The sequence below is a fragment of the Nicotiana sylvestris genome, chromosome 8, assembly GCF_000393655.2.
Source record: "Nicotiana sylvestris chromosome 8, ASM39365v2, whole genome shotgun sequence".
NCBI lineage: Eukaryota > Viridiplantae > Streptophyta > Magnoliopsida > Solanales > Solanaceae > Nicotiana > Nicotiana sylvestris.
Window position 1 is genome coordinate 58801501 of NC_091064.1, and position 13067 is coordinate 58814567.

The window sequence follows — 13067 nt, forward strand, 5'->3', positions numbered from 1 at the left end:
CAGGCAAAACTCCTTATGAATTGTGGAAGGGTTATAAACCTAATTTAAAATATTTAAAATTGTGGGGTGCATTGCTAAAGTTCTTTTGCATGAACCTAAAAAGAGAAAAATAGGTTCTAAAACTGTTGATTGCATGCTAATTGGATATGCAGAACATAGTGCTGCATATAGATTTCTTGTTTTAAAAAGTGATGTGCTTGATTGCAATACTATAATTGAGACAACAAATGCTGAGTTCTTTGAATATATTTATCCATTATCTGATAAAATTTCTCATAAACCTGTTGAAACAAATAATGAAATTACCTATAATGAGGAACTGAGAAGGAGCAAAAGGCCTAGGAAAGAATATTTTTCTTATGGAAATGATTTTCAAACTTTTCTTGTCTATAATGAACCATCAAATTATTTTGAAGCTATATCTTCTTCAGATGCTAAATATTGGAAAGAGGCAATAAAAGTTAAAATTGATTCCATTATCAAAAATAATACATGGATTTTAACTGACTTACCTCCTGGTGCAAAACCTATTGGTTGTAAATGGATTTTCAAAAAGAAATTTAATCCTAATGGATCTTTAGATAAATATAAAGTTCGGTTAGTAGCAAAAGGATTTTCTAAAAAAAAATATAGACTATTTTGATACATTTGCACTAATGACTAGAATTTTTTCTATTCGAGTTTTAATTGTCTTAGCTTCAATCCGTAAGCTTTTTATCCACCAAATGGATGTCAAAATTACTTTTTTGAATGGTGATTTAGAAGAAGAAATTTATATGGTTCAACCTGAAGGCTGTGTCATTCCTGGACAAGAAAAATAAGTTTGTAAACTAATTAAATCTCTTTATGACCTTAAACAAGCTTCTAAGAAGTAGTATGAGAAATCTGAACAAGTCTTACTAAGAGGCGGTTTTCTTCAGTTGAGGTGGATAAATGTTTTTATACTAAAGTGGTAGACAATGATTATGTGATAATATATCTATATGTTGATGACATGCTTATATTTGGTACAAATTTAAATATTGTGCAAAGTACAAAATTATTTTTGTCTGCTAATTTTGATATGACAGATCTGGGTGAAGTAAATACAATATTGGGAGTTAAAGTTATAAGGAGTGAAAATGGAATAATTTTGTCTCAAGAATATTATGTTGAGAGACTTCTTAAGAAGTTTGAATATTTTAATGTCACATCTGTGAGCACTCCTTTTGATGTTAACTCTCAGTTGAAAAAGAATAATGGTGACCCTGTTGCTCAGTCTAAATATGCTCAGATTATTGGGAGTCCGATGCATCTAGTGAATTTTACAATGCCTGAAATAGCCTATGTTGTGTGTAGACTGAGTATATATACTCATTATCCCACCAGAGAGCATTGGTCTGCATTAGATAGATTAATGAAATATTTGAGAAGAACCATGAATTACGGTATACTATATAGTGGATTTCCTTCTACTTTAGAAGGGTACAGTGATGCAAACTAGATCTCTGATTTAGATGAGACAAAATCCACTAGTGGTTATGTATTCACCCTTGGTTGTGGTGCAATATATTAGAAATCAGCTAACGCAATCAGAGTTTGTAGCTCTGGAGTTAGCTAGTTCTGAGGCTGAGTAGCTAAGAAACTTCTTAGTTAATATCCCTTTAATAATGTATGTATTGCCTCCTGTGTCTATACACTGTGATTGCCAAGCGGCAATAGCTATAGAAAAGAATAAATCTTATAATTGTAAAAGTAGACACATGAAATTGAGACATGATGTCATAAAGCAGCTGTTAATTTCCATTGATTATGTGAAGTCAGAAGTTAATTTGGCTGATCCTCTGACTAAACCCGTGGGAAGAAAATTAATTCTTCAAACCTCAAAAGAGATGGGGTTAAGACCGACATGTTATCAATAGAGATGGTAACCCAACCTATGTGATTGGAGATCCCATAAAGTAGGTTTATATGGGTAATAACAAGTCAATATTGGCACTGATGCACTAAAAGAGAGTGCTTGATTGCTACTAATTGAGAGGTTGAGTTATAACTATTAATGAAATTCATAGTCCTTTATGGATGGTGTATTTAAAAGCAGTATACACTTGATGATTCACCTATATGAGAGTGGAGTGGGCCGCTCCTATGAGATTTTGGCCTAGTTTCTAGAGCTCTCTGAAATAATCAGGCACACGCATGGCCTATTGGGTGCAAAACTACGTTGAACAACAAAATTACTTGGGGTCAAAATGTGATTGATAAAATCTCTTACTTACAATAAGAATTATTGGTCCATAGAAATATTATATTTCACCAGTAATTCTGTGAGTTAAATTTTATTGATCTAACTTTGGTTCATAGTCCAGAAGACACCAAACCTATTGCATTTAGACCATACAAATCCAGTAAATCTTACTCCTTTTTTATGAATTTTTTGAAAATATGTAGGGGAACTGTTGTGATATTTCTAAAAATGTGGACAAATATCCATCCATGTGGCAAGATGCATGCAAGTAAAGTGGACAAATGTCTTACCCAAGAACATGTGGCAAGCCTTATAGAAGGGTAGAGATAAATGACAAGAAGCTTTTGACAAGTGGCAAAATCTATTAGCCACCTTCTTGCCATGCACAACAAAACTTCATGCAAATGTGGCTATAAATAGCCATTTCCAATCACTCATTTTGATCATCATCAAGACAAAAAGAAATCCTTCTTCTCTTTCCTTCTAATTTCATTATTCACCAACTTTCCTTTGTTGTCTTTTTTTTGGTAGTTTAACTTCTCTTGTTCCCCTCTTTTAAATAGCTGGGTTTATAATATTTGACTTTGCTGATTTCTGTATCCTCTAAATAAATAGAGATAGACTTGTTTAATCCTGGGAAAATATTCACATTACTGAAATAGTTTCTTAGGACAGTGCCTAGCACGACTCAAGTCAATTCCTATGTATGCTTACAAATAATATTATTATTGTTATTTTTCGGTGTTTCCTTACATTATGCATATGAGTGACAGGGTAACGTGAAAGTAATTCTTTTAGATCAGATATAAACCCATTATGGTATTATATGTAAAAAGAGCTTGCACGTGATTCTTCATATTTTCAAGCTGTAGTGAAAATCCATGATGCATGGATGTAAATCAGTGAAAAGTTGGTGTTATCATCCTTAAATGAGGCGGCATTTCAAGTTTTCTTGTCTTTCGTTTTCTTCTAATAACTCTCTTTTGTAGTTCCAACGAAGTACGTAGTCCACAAACTGTATTAGAAGACATTCTTTTTCCAGGATGAAATTGGTTAACATTGACTAGAAAAAACAATAAAATAAAAATAAATTGCCATAGAATGGGATTTGATTGAAGTTGAAAAAAAAAATATATTTGAATTTGAAATTGAAAAAAGGAAAATGTGCATAATTATGTTTCATTTGAATTTCTCTTGAAAGAAAGTTAAAGATTTGTGAGTGAAACTATTATTTTACAGAAATACTCATTCAATAAGTTTTTACTATTTAATTGGCATTTCATATATTGAAGTTAAATGTTTTATATTTAAGTACTGATAGCCAAATTAATACTTACTTGCAATTACTGAACTTCAGTATTTGTAAAAACTGAAATATTATTTATTTATGAAATGTTAGAAAGCTAATAGTTTTCCCCTACTCATGAAAAATGAAAGTCTTAATGAGCGCGATGGACTCTTTTGTTGTTTAGCTCTACTGAAGAGAGTGGTTCTGGTTCGTGATTAGAAGCATCATTACCAGGCTCCTACATGTTGCACAAGCCAAACGTATATAGTGTGAATGTGTCACAATTACTATACCAAAAATTGTGACAGCCACTAAATAATAAATAAGACGATAATACAACAATAAAAGGAACACCAGAATTTACGAGATTCGGTCAATTTTACCTACTTCCTCGGACACAACCAATATTTTATTCCACTTCAAAAATACAAGTGAAATAATACGAAAGAGAGAAGATACAAATGCCTTAAGAAGATAAGAAGGCAAATGAGAGGTGTGTTTAAATCCTAAACATTAGGCCTCCTTTTATAGGGAAAAAATTCCAACCAAATATGTCACCAATGGATGTGGGACTTTTGACATTTTCAACAAATCTCCGCCTTGGCGAAATTCCACATCTTAAATTTTCTCTCAATAACAAATTTTGGTTGTGTCTTCATCTTCAATCTTCAGTGTTCAACAATGTTGATCAAATCTAAACAATGTTGAAACTTGACCGCTGTCACCACCTTTGTCAGCATATCAGCAGGATTCTCCGTAGTATGAATTTTCTTCACCTTGACTCCACCTTCTTCTATGATTTCTCGTACGAAATGATACCAAACATCAATGTGCTTTATCCTGGCATGATAAACTTGGTTCTTCGCTAATTGAATAGCACTTTGACTATCACAAAAAATTGTGATACGTTTTTGTCCAATACTAAGCTCCTTTAGCAACCCCTAAAGCCAAATTGCCTCCTTCACAACCTCTGTAATAACCATGTACTCTGCCTCTATTGTAGACAAAGCAACTGTTGACTGCAAAGTAGACTTCCAACTAACTTGTGCCTTTGCAAAAGTAAACACATAACCAGTAGTTGATCTTTATTTATCTAGATTACCCGCAAAATCTGAGTCATAATATCCAACTACAGATTGATTGCCTTCTTGCTCAAAAACTAACCCAACATCTACAGTATTATGAATATACCGTAGAATCCACTTCACAGCTTGCCAATGCTCCTTTCCTGGATTATGCATATATCTGCTAATAACTCCAACAGCTTATGAAATGTCAGGTCTCGTACAGACCATTGCATGCATCAAGCTACCAACATCATTTGCGTATGGTACCCTGACATATACTCATGTTCAGCTTTATCTTTTGGCGACATAGTAGTACTTAGCTTAAAATGGGGAGCAAGTGGAGTACTAACTGGCTTAGTCTTTTCATCTATGCCAAAACATTGTAGTACTCTTTTCAAATATTCGTTCTGAGATAAACAGAGTTTCTTTGAACGTCTATCTCTTATTATCTCCATGCCAAGAATTTTCTTTGCCTCACCCAGATCCTTCATCTCGAACTCCTTCTTCAGTTGAATCTTCAACTTATCAATTTCTTCCGAATTCTTGGAAGCTATCAACATATAGGAGAAGATATACATAGGAACCATCTTCAAGCTTGCGTAAATACACACAATGATCGTATTTGCTTCTCTTGTACCCTTGCCGCAACATAAACTTGTCAAATCGCTTGTACCATTGTCTAGAAGATTGTTTCAATCCGTACAATGATTTTTCAAGTTTGCATATCGTATTTTCTTTTCCAGCAACTTTGAATCCTTCTGGCTGAGTCATGTAGATTTCCTCTTCCAAGTTTCCATGTAAAAACGTAGTTTTTACATCCATCTGAACTAGTTCCAAATCCAACTGTGCTACCAAAGCCAACATAATTCTAATGGAGGAATGTTTTACAACTGGAGAAAACACTTCATTGTAATCAATTCCCTCCTTTTGAGCATATCCTTTGGCCACCAATCTTGCTTTGTAGCGAACATTTACTTGGTTAGGAAATCCTTCTTTCTTTGCAAATACCCATTTGCACCCAATTGCTTTCTTTCCCTTCGGGAGATTGGCCAATCTCCATGTATGATTCTGATGAAGGGACTGTATTTCATCATTCATGGCAATCCTCCACTTATCTTCTTCTGAACTTTGGACTGCGTCTTTATAAGTGGTAGGAACATCATTGGCTACAATTGAGGCGGCACAAGCAACCGTCTCTATGAGACGAACAAGTTTTGTTATTGTCCTTTTTAGCCTGCTAGTTGCTATTGATTCAAGTTGTTGTTGAGGTTCCTGGGTTGGAATCTCCCTCTCCACTGTCTCTTCTTCCAGAGGATAATCTTCATTTGTTTCCTCCTCTGCTTCTTGTGTAGGAAAAATAAATTTTCCCTCAAACTCCACCTGCTTAGAAGCACCCTCATTTTGTTTGGTATCTTCTGTTACCTTATTTATCATAGTAGATTCATCAAAGGTAACATCCCTGCTGAATATTACTTTCTTTGTCATAGGACACCATAAATGATATCCTTTGACTCTAGAAGTAATCCCTATAAAAATAGCCTTCTTTGCCCTTGGATCCAATTTTGACTCTGTCACATGATAATATGCAGTTGAGCCAAATACGTGCAAAAAGTCATAATCTACATCAGGCTTTCCATACCATTTTTCAAATAGTGTCTTGCCATCAATAACAGCAGATGGTAGACGATTAATGAGGTGGCATGCATATGTAATTGCCTCAGCCCAAAATTCTTTGCCCAAGCCAACATTGGACAACATACCCCGTACCTTCTCCAACAAGGTTCGATTCATATGTTCTACCACTCCATTCTATTGTGGTGTATGTCTGACAGTGAAGTGTCAGACTGAAATGATCATTTTTGTATTCACCTCCATTGACCGTGTGAATACACTTGATCCTCCTACCTGTTTGATTTTCCGCCATCATCTTCCATTTGAGAAAAATTCCCAACACTTCATCTTTGCTCTTCATTGTATACACCTACACTCTTCGGGAAAAATCATCAACAAAGGTTACAAAATAGTGCTTCCCACCAAATCAAGGTGTTTTGGAAGGACCCCAAACATCAGAGTGTACATAATCCAAAATGCCTTTAATATTATGAATCGCTGTACCAAATTTAACCCTTGTATGTTTCCCTTTGACACAATGCTCGCAAAACTCCAAGTTACAAGCCTTTACTCCTTTTAACAATCCTTGATCTGATAGAGTTTTCAAGGATTTTCCTCCAGCATGTCCTAAGCGCATGTGCCATAGCCTGGTTGCTTCTACCTCTTTTTCGTCACTGGATGTTATTGTCGTTGTCCCAATAACTGTACTACCGCGATAACAGTACATGTTATTGTTTCCGATTGGCCTTCATTACCACTAGTGCACCGGAGCATACTCTCATCACTCCATTTTCTGCAATGATTTTGAACCCTTTTGATTCTAGGGCTCCCACAGAGATGAGATTTTTCTTCAAACTCGGTACATATCGAACATCTGTTAATGTTATGATCATTCCATCATGGTTCTTTAATCTTATTGAAGTAATGCCATATGAGGTAAGAGGGCTGTTATCCGCTGTGTGGACGACTCCATATTCTCCTTCTTGAAAATCCACGAACCAGTTCCTGTTGGGACACATATGATAGCTACAAGCTGAGTCCATCAACCATATGTCTGATGATGTTGATGGCTCTGTTGTAACTAATGAGAAGTCTGAATCATCACCATCAACTACATTTGAATCCATAATGGCCTTTCCATTGTTATGTTTGGCCATATTCTTCAACTTCGGACGGTCTTTCTTCATGTTCCTCTTTTCTAGACAAAAGGCACATTCATCTTTGCTGGGTCTAGATCTTGACTTGGATCTTCCTTTCTTTGTCCTCGTTTGATTTTAAGGACAACCCCTCACAACCGGTGCTTCTACTTCTCCGCCCTTCTATTTTTCTCCCTTTCTTTGTTCATAGTTGTACAAAGCCGAATAAACTTCTCTGAGAGAAATTTCATCATTCCAATGGAGTAGAGTAATTTCAAGGTGCTCGTACTCATCAGGAAGTGACCCCAACAACATCAAGGCCAAGTCACCATCATCAAAAGTTGATCCATATTTTACAAATATGTGACCAACTTATTGAAACTAGTGATATGTTCATTCATCGTGGTACCAAGAACATAAGTGAAGCGAAACAGTCTCTTCTTCATGTACAATTTATTTTGACTGTTTTTCTTCAAAAATTTATCCTCCAGTGCTTTCCATAATTTACTTGCAGAAGTTTCTTCTGTGTATGGATATTTCTGCTCTCTAGCAAGGTAGGATCGAATGGTACTGCAAGGAACACGGTTGATAATTCTCCAATCTTCTTCTCCAATAACATCTGGTCTCTTTTCTTCAATAGCAAGATCTAGCCTTTGTTGAAAAAGGACATCTAGAACCTCGCCTTTCCACATCCTAAAATGTCCTGACCCGTCAAAAATTTCTACCGCAAATTTCGCATTTGACACAATTCTTGTCATAAGCGAAAATGCCAATGATGACGTATTGTTGACACTTGATGTAGATTCTTCTTGTTTATTGTCTATCATCTTTAACACAAATATTATTTAATAATTGACGACACAAATCAAGATTATTTCCTTTCTGGTATGGAAGATCAGACTAAGCTGCAACCACAGAGCATACTCAGACAGAACCTTGACTCAGTTACCAAGATAAATCTTTTCTGATGTGGTAGATCAGACTATGCTGCAACCAGAGATCATACTTAGACAGTACCTTGGCTCTGATACCAATTGTTGCAGAAGCCAAATATATATAGTGTGAATGAGTCACAACTACTATACCAAAAATTATGGCAGCCACTAAATAATAAATAAGACAATAATACAACAATAAAAGGAACACCAGAATTTACGAGGTTCGGCCAATTTTTCCTACTTCCTCGGACACAACTAATATTTTATTCCACACCAAAAATACAAGTAAAATAATACTAAAGAGAGAAGATACAAATACTTTAAGAAGATAAGAAGGCATAAGAGGTGTGTTTAAATCCTAAACATTATGTCTTCTTTTATAGGGAAAAAATTCAAACCAAATATGTCACCCACCGATGTGGGCTTTTGACATTTCCAACACCACACTCTGCCCCCGCTTCTAATGAAAGAATGGGCTTTTTTTTTGGGGGGGGGGAGGGGGAGGGAGGTGTGGGGAGGGTAGTTTATTGGGGTAGAGTGTGATGAAGAAATAAAGGTCCATGGCTCGTATTCATTAGAGTTTAATTAGTCACATATACTGCTACTATCTATATAATCGGTAATATTAAGTTATTTCTTCTGTGTCAATAAATTAAGTTATTTTAACTTAATGCAATTTTAAGAAAAGATAAATATATTTTGAGTTTATAATTTTAAATATGTCATAATATTTGTGTGAATAATAAGGTTTTCTAATAAAAAATAAAATAAAAAAATTAAAATTAAAATTATTTTCAAATATAAATTAACGTAATATTCTTTTTGAATATATTAATATAAATAATAATTTGTATTAAATATTAATATATTAACAGAGGTAAATATTATTTTATTTCTTAAATAATTTCAAGTTTATATGAAAAATTAGTATAGACAATTTAACTTGGTACAATAATACAAATATTTACGCTCTTAATATGCCACGACGACTTAGCTCAATTAATTAGGGGAAGGGGTTTTTTAACTCATTATCCGAGAAGGAATTTGTGGATGAAAATGGTGGATGTTGACTCACAACAAACACAAGTGGAGCACCAATAAAGTTGACACTGGGAATTCGGTAAGAGTCAAAAATGTCAACTTTGAAGCACACATTTCTATTCTTGGTGTCTAGTGGCTACGGCATTATGAGTAATTGCTGGACAATGATCATGACCATTTTCGTTGATTAAAGAAACTGAACATATTCATCGAATCTTTCTAATTTATTATTATATATACTACACACAATTGTTTAGAGAATCTAGTTTGGATGACAATTACGGCGATGGCTATCAATGATAGCTATGTTTTCATGCATTCAAATTATTGTGTTCAGTATCAGAAAAAGAAAATGATTGTAGATGTGTCGATTCTTGGACAGTTAGCGATATTTTGGTAGGTGCTAGTTTTCTCACTGCATATGATTTTTATATCTAAGAAGGAAGGACAACATATTTATCATAATTATTTTTATCTTTTGTTAAAAAAAATATATAATTTTTTTATATTTGGCTAGTTCTTTTTTTGGGAGGAAAATGTTTTGGACTTCTATAAATTGAGAATCTCTCCTTCTCATTTAGTGCATCCACAATGTAGTTATAAGGTATTTGAGAGTCTTGTTTAGGGGGAGAATTTCAGGATAAGCGTTAACCCGCCATTTGTGTGTGCATCTTTGTGAGATTAATTATTCTCTCGATATCTTGTACTTTCTTTTATATAATGGATTACTCATCTCCGCCTACAGTCGTAGGTCAATCGACCAAACCCATTAAATGTCTGTCTCTTTTGATATATTTCTCTTTTATGTACATCCACAATGTAGCTATAAGGTATTTGAGAGTCTTGTTTATGGGAGAATTTCAGGATAAGTGTTAGCCTCCAATTTGTGTGTGCCTCTTTGTGAGGTCGTTCTCTCTATATGTTGTATTTTCTTTTATATAGTGGATTGCTCATCTCCACTTACAGACGCAGGTCAATCGACCATACCACGTTAAATGTCTGTGTCTCTTTTGATATATTTCTCTTTTATTCTCGGATATATTGTCGTTTAAGGTTTGGTTTGTTAGCTTCTTCATGACACCTAATTATTTCGATCCTAAAAAGTGGTATCAGAGCAAGGTTGAAGATAGGTTGATCATGGCAGATTTGGTTCTAGCCGCAATCTATTTGATGATAATCATTATTTTTGTCGGAGAAATTTAATTAGAGTGTTACTCGTATTGAGACAAACTTTATGGTGGATACTTGGAGATGCAACATGTTGAAGGTTATGTTAAGAAGGTGAATCAAGTTTATTTTGTCAGAAAATTCAGGCCAATAGGGATAATTATTGGGTGTTTGTCCTGATTTTCTTACCATATTTGATTTTCCTATCACTTGAAGGAAGGACAACATATTTACCATATTGATTTTACCTTTATCAAAAAGAAAAATATAATTTTTCCTTACTCGGATGGACTTCAGATCATTTGAGCTTGATTGGATAGCTGAAGACTGCTGGTGTCTAGTGTACTTCGCAATCACATAGGCTTGTTTGGGGGGCAAATGTTTTTCTTCTTTGCATTCGCGACATAGGGGTCGCATTCACGGTGGGTGAGAAAACTTGGCCTTTGCATTCGCTCTTAGGCCGGCGTTGCCTTCGCGTAAGGCAGGTTGGGGTTTAGCCAGACGTTTGACCTATGCGTTCGTGAAAGAGCCACCATATTCGCATATGCTTGTGGACCTTGAGCATCACATTCATGAGTGACAGACCGTATTCGCGAAGAGCCTTTTTGGTCTAGGGGCGGATTGTGCTTCGCGAACCCGAGGTTTGGGCCGTGTTCGCGAAGGGTATCATGGGAAAAATTATAAGTTGTCTAATTAGACACTTAAACTAACTATTTTATGTTTTGAGCCCTAGACTTGGAGATGGGTAATTTTTGAAGGGAATTTTTATACAAGTCAAAAGGGTAAGTGATTTCTGTTTGATTTTAACATTATCTCTTGTTTACCCATGGATTATTACTCATAGATTATGTGGTTTGAAGGAGAAACTTGGGGGTTTTGATTACGATTTTTGAGAGTGGAACGGAGATTTGAATCTTGATTCGAAGTTGAATTTGGATGAAACTTGTATATTGGGAGTCGTATTCGAATGGGTAGTCAGAATTATTTACTTTTGTCAGGTTTTGGGAATTGGGCCCCGAATGAATTTTTGGTTGGCTTTTTGCTATATGATAAAGATTAAAGATTTATTATTTGGAATTGATTCCTATATCATTGTTTGCTGTTATTGAGTTATGTTTGACTAGATTCAAGTTGTTTGGAGGTTGATTCACATGGAATTGACTTTTTGAAGTATCGATTCCTATGCTTTATGGTAAGTATCAAGCCTAGGCTTGGCTTTAGGGTATATTTTCCTGTAGATTATGATGCTTGCTATGTGTTGGGGGTGAAACACGTACATGGCGACGAGTGTATATGCGTCCACCACGAATATCATGATCTGGTTATACCTTAGGCTATTATGTGCCTTATTTTTCTATCTTACCTTTGTGTTACCATGTTTTCTCTACTTGTATGACTGTTGAGCTATTATTCATGTTAGAACTTATGTCTAGGCCATATGCTTATCCATTTGAGACATGCTTGAGCTAGTTTGCTATATTGAGCTGTTTGCCTTGATTTTAGTCATACTTTCAGTCATGATATTATATCTGCATGTTAATTCACCATTTTTGTACACTTCTTACATGTCATCTCACATGTTGGTTTCCTTACTTGAGTACTATGAGTATTAGTGGATCTGTGGCACATTGGTATAATTCGCGTTATATTGATTTCTGACACTGTTAGATATTGTTATATTGTGATTTAAACGGATTATTGACTTAGCTGGGTTATTAGAGTCGTATTGATATTGATATTGATATTGAGGTGATGCTTACGTTAGGCCCCCTATTGAGCTAAGTGTTATTGATGTTGAGGTGATGCATGCACCGGGACACTTAGGTTCCGTTTACTTTTGTTCGGATCATCAGAGCTTGGGCTAGGTCCGCCCCTCTAGAATCTGGTGATAACCCATGAGCTTTGGGCCTTATAAGTGCTGGCACTTGGTATGTGATGAGTGAGGGGCTTTATTCCAGGCACTCGTGCAGTGTTGAGAGTGTACTTATTTTATGATTTCACTGTTAGTTTATTGATTTGGCATTGTTACTTATTATGTGGGCATAGAAATACATCTTCTTCATGCTAATTGAAACTTTATATCCTGAAATTGATGCTTTAACATATTTGAATGGAAATGATGCCTATTTCATGTTAACGTGAATAAGTTGAAGCTTTCCTTTATTATTATTATTATTATTATTATTATTATTATTATTATTATTATTATTATTATTATTATTGTTGTTGTTGTTGTTGTTGTTGATGCTGTTGATGATGATGCTTTAACATTTTTGATTGGAAAGGATGCTTATTTCATGTTAACGTGAATAAATTGAAGTTGTTTTCCTTTATTATTGTTGTTGTTGTTGCTTTAACATATTTGATTGGAAAGGATATTGTTGTTGTTGTTGTTGTTGTTATTGATGCTTTAACATATTTGATTTAACATATTTGATGTTGTTGTTGTTGCTTTAACATATTTGATTGGAAAGGATGCCTATTTCCTGTTTGTTGACTGTTGAAAGTGAGTAGCGAACTTTGCTAATCTCGTCACTATCTTTAATTCGAGGTTAGGCTTGATACTTAGTGAGTATATAAGATTGGTTGTGC

At 34.8% G+C, this 13067-nt stretch overlaps 1 protein-coding gene across 1 annotated transcript in view; it reads left to right on the forward strand.

The window, feature by feature from the left end:
- Positions 1 to 9594: 9594 nt before the first annotated feature.
- LOC138875087 (uncharacterized) overlaps positions 9595 to 13067 on the forward strand; it is a 62120-nt gene continuing 58647 nt past the window's right edge. The window contains exon 1 of the mRNA XM_070153907.1: positions 9595 to 9704. Coding sequence (XP_070010008.1) covers positions 9595 to 9704 — 110 coding nt within the window. The remainder of the gene's footprint in view (positions 9705 to 13067) is intronic.